The 12,316-nt window shown below is 40.4% G+C and overlaps 1 protein-coding gene across 4 annotated transcripts in view; it reads left to right on the forward strand.

Moving 5' to 3' along the window:
• Positions 1-12,316, forward strand: part of NBEA (neurobeachin) — a 796,980-nt gene that overhangs the window by 636,972 nt on the left and 147,692 nt on the right. For all 4 annotated transcript variants that reach the window (XM_084879290.1, XM_084879291.1, XM_084879292.1 and 1 more), the window contains 2 exons: positions 7,484-7,601; positions 7,910-8,012. In XM_084879290.1, coding sequence (XP_084735416.1) covers positions 7,484-7,601; positions 7,910-8,012 — 221 coding nt within the window. The remainder of the gene's footprint in view (positions 1-7,483; positions 7,602-7,909; positions 8,013-12,316) is intronic.

A 12,316-nucleotide genomic window follows, 5' to 3' on the forward strand; every position in this document is an offset into this window, starting at 1 on the left:
CAAAAGCCAACCAATTGATGTATCTCGCATTAGTTTCTGTCTTTCTCCCTCCCTTCCACTCTCCGGAAAAAAAAAAAAAAAAAAATCAATGCAAAAATATTCTTAGGTGAGGATTAACCAAAACAAACAAATAAATAAATAAACACCCATCCCCAGTGTGATTATTGAAGGAGCATATGAAGTATTTGTTGAATGAATGGGAAGGGATGGGAATTTGCTTTATAACTATGTTAGCAACTCTGCAAGCCAGAGGGATTATTTTTATTTTTTAAATATATTTTATTGATTTTTTTCTGTTTTACAGAGAAGAAGGAGAGGGATAGAGAGAGAGTTAGAAACATTGATGAGAGAGAAACATCTATCAGCTGCTTCCTGCACACCCCGCATTAGGGATGTGCCTGCAACCAAGGTACATGGCCTTGACTGGAATCGAACCCAGGACCCCTCAGTCCACAGGCCTATAACCAGTTAGGGCCAGAGGGTTTGTTTTTTTATTTTAATTTTTATTGATTGATTATTTTAGAGAGAGGAAGGGAGCGAGAGAAACACCAGTGCGTTGTCCACTTATTATGCTCTTTTTGTTGTTTCTTGTCTGTACCCTGACGAGGGATCCAACTCTCAAGCTTGCTGTATCAGGAGGGGGTTCTAACCCACTGCGCTGCGGGCTGCCTGTCAGGGCCCCTCAACAAACCCCCTGGCTGCCCTGGCCCTGCTGTGGGCTGAAGCTCCTCTGCCACAGCAAAGGTTTGGTTCCATTCTGTCAGGGCACCTACCCTGTTTCCCCAAAAATAAGACAGTGTCTTATATTATTTTTTTTCTCCCAAAGTTGCGCTAGGTCTTATTTTCAGATGTCTTATCTTTCCATGCGCTAGGTCTTATTTTCGGAGGATGACTTATTTTCGGGGAAACACGGGCTGACTGCTGCTCAGAAGTGACCGAGGACCGTTGAGGTCCGTGTGCTCTAGTCATTCATTCGGCGGGGAGCTCGGGTTTCATTCAGGGGGAAGCTGGGGTTCCATCGCCTACATAGCCGACTCCGATCCCCGCTACCCCCGCTCCTCCATCGAGAGCGACTTCAACTAAGACAATTGCATGGCCTCTGGGTAGGTCGCCCTCTCCACGGCTTGCCAGGCTGGGCCGCTGTGCAGTCACCCGGAGAGGTGGATTTCTGGGTTCCCAGGGAGAGCAGGGTCCTGTCAGGAAAGTACTTCCCTCCACCTCCCTTCTGGGCTTCCGGGCTGGAGCAGCGCTCTTGTCCTGCTCAGGGCTTCAAGGGGAGAGCTGCCCCAGGGGTCCTCCTATCTGGGTGTGAGAAAACGAAAATGGAGCCCTTGCTCCTTGAATCCTGCTGTCTTCAGGCATGTGAACGCATTTTATTTAATTTGACACAGCCTCACGTGCAGCACGCAGCCACACCCACCCGCTCCTGCCAGACATTACCCATGAGGGCACCCTGGCTAATTAGCATATTCCTCTCTTATTATATAGGATGGTACTATATCAAACTGAAAAGATTCTACACAGCAAAGGAAACCAACAAAATGAAAATTCAACCCACTAAATGGCAGAACATATTTGCCAATGATATATCCGATAAAGGGCTAGTGTCGAAATTTTATAGGTAAACTTATACAATTCAACATCAAAACCCCCAAACAATCCAGTTAAAAAATGGGCAAAGGACCTGAACGAACACTCCTCCAAAAGAAACATACAAATGGCCAACAGGCATATGAAAAGATGCTCCAAGTCACTAATCATCAGAGTGATGCAAATTAAAACCACAATGAGATCTCACTTCACACCTGTCAGAATGGCTACCATCAATAAATCAACAAACAACAAGTGTAGGTGAGGATATGGAGAAAAAGGAACCCTCTCCAACTATTTGGTGCAGACACTGTGGAAAACAGTATGGAAGTTACTCAAACTACTTCATGGCCCAGCAATTTCACTTCTGGAAATATACCAAAAGATCTTAAAACATTAATTTGAAGGAATATGTGCACTCCTATGTTCACTGCAGCATTATTTACAATTAGAGGCCCAATGCACAAAATTCGCGAAAAGAACAGGCCATCCTTCCCTGGGCTGCAGGCCCTGGCTTCCCTCTGGCACCCGGACCCAGGCTTTCCTTGCAGCCCCTGAAGGAAGTCTGGTCTAATTAGCATATTATACTTTTATTATTATATCAATAGATAGCCAATATTTCAAAGCTTCCCAGGTGTCCATCAATACATGAGTGGATTAAGACACTGTCGTATATTCACACAATGGAATACTACTGGTCAGTAACAAAAAGAATGAAATCTTACCTTTTGAAACAGCATGGATGGACCTGGAGATTATTATGCTAAGTGAAATAAATCATCCATAGAAAGATAAGTACCATATGATTTCACTTGTAAGTGGAATATAATGAACAAAAGAAACTATCAAACAAAATAGAAACAGACTCATATATACAGAGAACTAACTGATATCTGTCAGAGGGAAGAGGGTTGGGGAACTGGGTGAAAAAGGTGAAGGAATTAAGGAAAAAGCAAACAAACAAAAACTTCATAGACACAGACAACAATATAGTGATTAAGGGAGGGAAAGGGGGTTGGGGATAGTATAAGAGTTGATAAAGTGGGGATAAATGATGATGAAAGGAGATTTGATGGGTGATGAACACACATTGCAATATACAGATGATATATTATAGAATTGAATACATGAAACTAAAACCGGATAACCAATGGGTTATGGCTGCTTGTCACTACTTGAGCCAATTTAGCAGACAGGGTTGAGCTGACAGCATGAAAGAGCAGCAGGTCATCCACAAAATCCTGCTGTGCAAACCCCCTTAAGCCAGCTGCTTATATAGGGTAGGATAAAGATTACATGGGGAAGCCCTAACTGGTTTGGCTTAGTGGATAGAGCCTTGGCCTGCAAACTAAGGGTCCCAAGTTCAATTCCAGTCAAAGGCATGTACCTTGGTTGCAGACACGTCCCCAGTATGGGGTGTGCAGGAGGCAGCTGCTTGATGTTTCTCTCTCATCAATGTTTCTAACTCTCTCTCTCCCTTCTTCTCTGTAAGAAATCAATAAAATATATATATTTTAAAAAAATTACATGGGGAAATAGGCCATGCATGCTGGGATGGGACTCCATTGTTTGGGCAGCAAGGTTGTTCATCTTTCCATTATAATAGGTATTTCTTGAATGAGAATGGACCTTATTTCAAGGTTGATTCCCAGGTCCAAGGTTGACTCCCAGGGGGCTTACAAGTCCCAACCAGGTTAGAATGTACCTTCTTTAACCAGAACAAGGCAATCATGGTTAAAAGAGCATGATTAATATTTCCCAAAACTATAGCTAGTTCCCAATATTCTATTTTTGCCCCTAACAAAACCTATATAATTTTGCCGAAACTGGTTTGGCTCAGTTGTAGAGCGTCGGTCTGTGGACTGAAAGGTCCCGGGTTCGATTCCGGCCAAGGGCATGTACATTGGTTGTGGGCACATCCCTGGTAGGGGGTGTGCAAGAGGCAGCTGGTCGATGTTTCTATCTCATTGACGTTTCTAACTCTCTATCTCTCTCCCTTCCTCTCTGTAAAAAATCAATAAAATATATGTTTTAAGAACCTATATAATTTTATTAGCCCAATGTTGCCCCAATAAATTCAATACAAATTAAAAAAAAGAAAAAGAAAGAAAGTGGTGGTAGGAGAACTGATAGAAGAATTTGTGTTATCTGTCTAGATCCAATTAGGACAGAGAAACCGTTTAGCAATTTGAACAGGGAATGTTTAATATAAATAGTTATAATAAATTATAACAGGAAACTGGAATAACAAGGGAATGGTTAGTAAGAAATAAAAATAACTCTAAACATATACGTGTTTGGAACAGCACATACAGTGTAAGGAGCAGCCACTACCCTTAGAGCTGACATTGAACCCAGGGAAGAGGCCCTCCAGGCCTTGCTGTGAAGAGCATGGCTGTAGCTCAGTGAATGGTGGAGAAGTCATTCAGGTGCCTTGCTGGGGGAGCTCCTTCCTCTGGGACATTCTAGACATCTGCTCTCTCGGGAGTTGGTTAAGCTGTTCCTGGGAGGCTTCTGACCGCAGGCACTCTGCTACAAAACTGGCTGGAGTAGGGGGAATTCTGGAGGAAACTAGTCCCTGGGTACTGTTTGCAACCATACACTGCAGGCCTACATTTTGCAGGAACTAGCTGAGTGAGCACACCAGAACCAGGGAGAAAACCCTTCCTCCTGCATTGTCTCTTTAGTGTCCTTTCCTGACAAAGCTTAACATTGTGCCAACTAGCAAAGGAAAAATAAGGGGCACAGATTCATTTTCAAAGAACAAGCAATTAAGGGTAAATTTGGTGCTGGAAAGCAGTCCTATATAATAAAGAGGTAATATGCAAATTAACCCTCACATCCTCACAAGATGGCTGCCTATGACCAGGCCTACAGGAGGATTAGTGAGGGATAACCAAACAACTGAACAAGCTGGCTGTGTGGAGCAACAAGGCTGGCAGGGGGGGTTAGTGAGGGATGACCAGATGACTGAACGGCAGGCCACATGGGGTGACCAGGTTGGCAGGGAGGGCAGTTGAGGGTGACCAAGCCAGGAGGGGGGGGCAGTTAGGGCAACCAGGTGAGCAGAAGGGAACAGTTGGGGGCAGCCAGGCTGGCAATGGGGGCAGTGAGGGGTGATCAGGCTGGCAGGGGGGGCAGTGAAGGGTGATCAGGCCAACAGCATGGGGCAGATAGAGGCAACCAGGCAGGCAGGCAGCTGAGTGATTAGGAGCTAGCAGTCCAGGATTGTGAGAGGATGCAGGCTGGGCTGAGAGGACCCCCCACCCATTCACAAATTTCATGCGCCAGGCCTCTAATAAATTGATAACCTTTCAGTCCGCAGACCGACGCTTTACCACTGAGCATTGTTGGTAAGACATGGAGTAATTAAGGAGTCAAACTAACTCCTATGTGTTTATAAGCTACCTGCCTCCTATGAGTAAAATAAATGATAATGTGCTTAATGGAAAGGAATAATTGATATTTATTATATGACAGTTCTCAAAGAGAAAAATAAGTAAAATATGAGTGTATGTGTGTGTATGTCTTTATCCTCCTGGCATAGTATGAGGGTGTCAACACAGCTTTCATGGGGAAAATCTCTTCTTTTTTCTGAGATTATAATCATTTTATTATCTATGTTTTTAAGTGGTTTTAATTTAAAAAAAAATTTTTTTTTTTGTGAAATAGTAGTCATAGTGAAAGATAGTTTTTGTTTTTGTGGCTGTTTTGTCTTAATATTTTTCGTACTTTGCAAAGAAAACCATCCTATATTAGTATTCTTTCCATTTAAAAAAATTATGCTGGTCTATGAAATTCAAATCTGGAAACCATTGCACTCAACTAAGAATTTATTAATATAAATTCCTAGAGAAAGAAAATGTACAAAGGAACTTCATAACTTGTTTTCAAAGCTTAATGTATATCATGTACAAAAAATTCAATGACTAGTTTCCATTTTCACTAAAGAAATATAAATCTAGTAGATTATGCAGAGTAAACAATGCAAATGTATTGTAATATACATTAGTGTATCAGAAAGGAATGTGTTTGTTGCAGATTTGACTAGCTGTGGTATGAACATATATGAATTTACATGCATCAGGTATCAAGATGTCTACACATATGGATCATTGCTGAGATTGTTTCAGTAGCTCAGTTTAGGGGCCAAACCTCAACCAGATTCCCTTGGCCTTCCTCCCATAGTTATATAATGCTGCTACAGTTTCCACCATCACATATCCTTTTAAGCAAGAAGGGGACAAGAGTGTATCAGCTATATATGACTCATTTTATCAGCTTCTCTGAAACATACCCAACTGACTTTGGTTTTATTCTCATTTGCCAGTGCTGGGTCAAATATCCTTACCACTAGTTGTAAGGGAATTGAGGAAAGCAAGGAATGACTTTGTCATGATTGGCTGAGACCATAGGTTCAATACACTCTGGTCTTGGGGCCAATTCAGGCCATTCCTGTTGTAAATAGTTTTTTTGTTTGTTTGTTTGTTTGTTTGTTTTTATAAGTTTCAACGGAGCACAGATCTTATAATTTATTTATATACTAGAGGCTCAGTGCACAAAATTCATGTGAAAGTAGCCTTCTTTCCCCCAGCTGCTGGCACAGGCTTCCCTCTGACACCCAGGACCTGGGCTTCCCTCTCAGCCCTGGATTTGTCCAGAAGGTCATCTGGAAGGATGCCCATTCTAATTAGCATATTATGCTTTTATTATTGTAGACTAGAGGCTCGGTGCATGAAATCTGTACACAGATTTCTAATCTAGGACCCCTCAGGGGAAGTCCAACTCCTGTGGGATCAGGCCTAAACAAGCAGTCAGACATCCTTCTTGCAATCCAGGACTGCTGGCTCCTAACTGCTCACCTGCCTGCCAGCCTGACACCCCTAAATGCTCTCCCCTGCTAGCCTGATTGCCCTTAACCACCTCTGCCTCAGCCCCCGCACCATGGCTTTGTCTGGAAGGATGTCAGGAAAATGTCCGGTCTAATTAGCATATTACCCTTTTATTAATATAGATTGCCTGTGACTGTTTTCATGGTACAGTGGCAAAGTTGAGTAATCATATAATCAGGCCTGAAAATATTTACTATTTGGCCTATTACCAAAAATATTTCCTGTCCTCCAGTTTAGATCAATCATGATCCATCATCTGAGGTTGACCACATGGACACTTCAGGGATAACTGGGCTTTCATTAAGCAAGGAAGGAGGAGGAAAGAAGATATTGCAAAAGAACCAACAGTTATGTCAGGTCACCTGGCCCAACTAATTACCGTATTTTTCGGACCATAAGACGCACCGGACCATAAGACGCACCAGTTTTTAGAGAAGGGAAATGAAGAAAAAAAGATTCTGAAACAAATAGTGTCCTAAAATATTTTATGTGCATTAAAACCCAACATCACAGTCATAAACACATGTAATCAACCCTGTAAAGTAAACAGCAGCATTTAGAACCATTTTAGAGCCGGGCAAGCACACAGAGAACACACAGAGCCGGGCAAGTAAAAAAACTTTTTTTTAAAAGTATATGTGTAGGCTATATTTGGACCATAAGACGCAGGGACTTTTTCCCCCCACTTCTGGGGGGAAAAAAGTGCGTCTTATGGTCCGAAAAATACGGTATATACAAGATAAAAAAAATACATTTTCTGTTTTAAGTCACAGGGTAATATTGAATATACAAGTTTTTTTTGCTTCATTTCCCAATGAGCCAATTAAGAAAATTAAGAAAGGTAGAATTTTTCAAATATATAGAATTAAATGATATATAATGAATTCAGAAAGATGATTCCTAATTACTGACTTTTATATAGAACTGCCTAAGATATTGTCAGACTAAGTTTTAGACACATATTTTACTGATGTAAACTTCCATTTAAACTATTTATTTAGGTCCTTGCATACACTGAGGGACTTCATGGAAAATGGATGTTCAGTGAGATACGAGCTGTATTCTCAAGACGTTATCTTCTACAAAACACTGCTTTGGAAGTATTTATGGCAAACCGAAGTAAGTATCCTTAAATATTTTGAAAGAAGACATGCTCATATTTTAATACTATTCATTTGCATGGTGTCTCTGCTTCCCCCCCTGCTGTATTTCTCTCTGTTATGCTCTCACTAAAATAACAATATTAAGAAATTAATATGTTTGAAATATTAATCCTAGGTTTTTATCACAGATAAAGTTATACAATGATTTCCAAGAAGATACATTACCTTTATAAATAAATGGTGATAAGCACTTGAAAATGTTTTCTGAAGTTGATGGTTTGCTCTCCTGTACTTTTCTAATAATGAATTTACTTCTTTCCACAGCCTCAGTTATGTTTAATTTCCCTGATCAAGCAACAGTAAAAAAAGTTGTCTATAGCTTGCCTCGGGTTGGAGTAGGAACCAGCTATGGTTTGCCACAAGCCAGGTAATTATGTCATGTTATACATTTTCTATGGGTTTTATAAAACATACTTCATTTTAATAAGACAGAAATATATATATATATATATATATATATATATATATATATATATATTATAATTAGTTGAGAACCAATGAATTTTCTTTCTTTGCAGGTTATTTGTAGGGAAAGAGGTTATGAAAACAACTATTTTAAGAATGACAGAATAGTTAAGACATAATTTTATATAACATATAAATGAGGAAGTAAAAATTTAATTGAATATCATAGCTAGTATATAATTAAGACGTTATTTTATTGGTGATCTTACAAAAAACATACCAAAAGCCTCATGATGTTTGTAATTGTAATGTAATAATATATAATTTATTCTTATAAATGTTTCTTCATTAAAGTAATAAAATTCTTAGCATTTATTGAGATTTATAGTCACTAATTATGGTTTAGTTTTACCATTCCCTAAATTTTTCATCTAGGTATGTATGCATGTATGTACTTAGTAGTACATGATTATATTTAATACACAACTTTGGTACAACCAAAAAGTAAAACATCACAGTGAAATAATAACAAAAAACAGGACATTTTATTTGCAATGCAAAAGAAATGGTTAAAAGTAACAGAGACACTATAACCCAAGGAAACTGGATAAAAGAAAATCCTATATAATAAAAGGCTAATATGCAAATAGACCAAACAATGGAACAACTGAAACAACCCATTGCTATGACATGTGTTGACCACCAAGGGGCATGTGCGGAACATGGCAAGCATTGGCCGCGGTGAGATGGTGGAACAGGTGAGCAGGGGCACCAGACCAAGGTGGGGAGCTGGTCACTGTCATAGGGGTAAGCCTCTGGTGATTACTGAAAATTCTTTGCTCCCTCGTGCCGAGATTCAGCCCAGCATTCACATCTGCTGCCAGCACCAGTCCGGCTCACACCCACTGCCAGTGTCAGCCCTGTTTGCACCCCAGGCAGCTCTAGAGCCGCCGCTCGCACCTGCTGCCCATGCCCGGCACCAGTTCGATCACTTGGCATCATCAGTGGTTGCGAGAGGCAGGTGCTGGCCCTAATCACCCTTGAGGGCTCCTCTACCTCCCACTGCTCCTGAGGGGTGATTGGGGCAGCAGCCACTGTGCACACCCACTGACAGCGCCAGCACCACTTGCACTGCTTCTGGAGCTGGCCCCAATCACTCTGTACTGACATTGGGTGTGAGTGGAGCTGGCATCATCAATGCATGGGAGCATCAGGGCTGCAGGCAGACAGGGGACAGGGGGTTGTGGCGTGAGGGGCCAGGCCGAGACCCGCCCCTGTGCCTATTGCAACCTCTTGGCCCACAGTTCCTTTCAAGGTGCATGAATTTATCTACTGGGCCCCTAAGTGAAATAATAAAAATGATGTTTAAAGATTAAACAGTAACAAAGAATACTTTCTCTGCAATAACACACTGTCACAAAATAAAAACATTGACACCTAATGTTTTTCAGTTTTGAACAACGTTATACAGTTTTAACTCTCATAACTGAACACTTGGAAACAAATTGATGAGTACCTACAATTAGGGTGAAAGCTAAAATCAAAATATAAATTTTGAATATCCTTAGCCTGAGTAATTCCAAGTGATTGAAATTTCTACAACAAATTAGTTGAACAAATTCAAAGTGAGTTAAATCAAAGTATGGTTAATGCAAAGGAAATATGTGGCCAGTATAAGCACCCTAAAACACTACTTGCCTTTCAACTTATCAACACAACCCAAAAAGGAAGTGCACAAAATCCACTAACAATAGATAATAGCATAAAGAATACAGTCAACAATACTGTGATCACTATATGGGGCATGGTGGGTACCTGAAATATTGAGAGAAAACTTTGTAAGTATAGGATTGTATAACTACTATGCTGTGCACCTGAAACTAATACAAAACAATATTGAATGTAAACTGTAATTGAAAAATAAAATCAGACAGTATAACACTGGAGGGTACAATTAAAAGAAAAATAACATCTTGGTATTTTTAAAGCACCATTTTGAAATCTTATTTCAAATAAGAATAGAGGCCCGGATAGGGTCCCTAGGCCTGGCTGGTGATCAGGGTCAGTCTGTGGGGTGACCAGCCTGGGGCCTGTGGCTGGGGGCAGCTCCTGAGTTGAGCATCTGCCCCTTGGTGGACAGTGTGCCATTCAGTCAATTTGCATATTTAGCTTTTATGATATAGGGTACTTAATCTAAGTAGGAAACAGTAAATCTTGTGTATCACTAATATCAGTTACTTTTGGGCTCCAAGTAACTGAATGCATGACTAAGTGTGGCTTAACAGATAGAGTTCTTTGCTTATTAGTTTTTGTCTTTAATGTAAAAGATCTGGAGGTGCTAGTATTGGCTCAGAGGTTCAGAGATGTTGGTATTCTTAGTTGGCCTTATGTTCGCAAAATAAGTACTGCTACTCCAGACACCACATCTTCAGACAACTGCAGTAAAGCAAGAGAAAGACACAATGGATTCTTCTTAGAGCATCATGTTTTAAGACAGAATATATTTCTCAGAAACCTCCTGCAATCTTTATTTTAAGTCCCTTTTGGCCAAAATGGTTTGCCTTCCCATTCCTAAAACAATCACTATCAAAGGGAAGTGTGTTTACTGGCTGAGCCCCCTAGAATTCAGGGAAAAATATGAACTCCATGTTATCTCCAACTTGAAAAAAAAAATAGGGTGTCTTTTGGCAAAAAAGAAAGAGGTATCAACTTTGGATAGGTAAATTAAGTCCCTGGGAATTAGTACAAGCACTGCATGGATGGAAAGGAAAACAAATCTTCATGTCTCCCCTCAAGTATGCTACAGTCACTTAAAAGACAGGGACTGTGTCTTACTTATCTTTTAATCTATAGGATCTAGCATAGTACCTAATTGTAGCAGAGTACCTATTTTTAAGTGCTATTCACTTTGAATTACCTTGTATTGTAGTGTATCTATTCTCCTTAAGCTTACAGTATAAAAGCAATTTACTGACATGTGTGCACATGCTCATATATTTGCCAGTAGACTGACAAGATTAAATTAAGAATCTAGTAGATAATTAAATAGTTATATAAAATACAAACAAAAAAGTGCATTTACTCTATCAAGGAAATGTAGTTAATTTTGCAAGACTTGGTCTTATTGAATCTAAACTGACTGACAGTAATCACTACTTCCTTTCCCTGGTGCTTACTGACTATTTAATCACCAATTCAATAATTTTTTTTCAGGAATTGACATTAAGAACTCACAAGGAGTTCTATATCCTTTTAAAAATAATCTGCCTCTTGGCATCTTTCCCAATGACCATGATTCTTCAAAGATTACCAATATGGGTTTCTCAATGACATATGTGTGATTTCCTTCAATAGTCTTCAACTTGTCTGTACCTGAATTAATTTGAAATAACCAGAGCTCTTCTACTATCTTTGTTACCTATTATGAGTATTATTTCCTTTTAAACAACATTCAGTCTTCTGGGAAATCATTATTCTTGATAGAAAAACTGGGAAAAAATAGATATTCAGTAGTTTTGGTTCTGCTGTTACTTATACAACCATTCTATCTTAAAATTCTGTTTTCATATGGCAGAAGAGAGCTCTCTGTCCTTAATTTTTAAAACAACCACATTTTAAAAACAAGAGTATTTGAGAGGAGAGAATATGGTGGCCAAATAGGCAGACCTTTCTTGCACCCAGACTAGAGATAAAACTAAACTGGGGAACATACACCTGGAATTATTATATCAAGGAAGGCCAGAAAATACCTGGAGACAAGTAGGAAGGGCAAAGTCCTGAGAGGGCCTGCCATGGGCAGCAGGCTGGTCAGCCAAGAGTGAGGAGAGATCCCTATGGGGAGGGGCTTTCCCTTAGGAGATGGAGGCCAAAACACCAGAACTGAGGTCAGCAGCCCATGTAACATCCAGATGTGAAAGGCAGCAGGGCTGCTGGCCTCCGTGGAGTCTGGAGCCAGTTGAGGAGAAGCTTCAGTTCTGTTTTGGGTTGTGTGTTTTTTGTTTGTTTTTTAAATCCAGAGCACAGGAGTTTTCACTTGCAGCTACTCACCCAAGGCTTTGGTGCAGGTAGGGTCATGCATACTTGAGATGCCTAAGAAAAGGCTGGGGTAGGAAGCATTGCAGGGAGGGGGGAGGGGAGAAGAGGTGGAAAAGCAGCAGTCAGGAGACCTGCATTGGGTAGGTCATACACCATCAAACCGAAACAACCATTTTTCCTGAGAGGATCTAGCCACTCCCAGAAGCCCCAGCTCAGGAAAAGGAAGAAACC

The sequence above is a fragment of the Pipistrellus hanaki genome, assembly GCF_964339955.1.
Source record: "Pipistrellus hanaki genome assembly, chromosome: 3".
Classification (NCBI taxonomy): domain Eukaryota; kingdom Metazoa; phylum Chordata; class Mammalia; order Chiroptera; family Vespertilionidae; genus Pipistrellus; species Pipistrellus hanaki.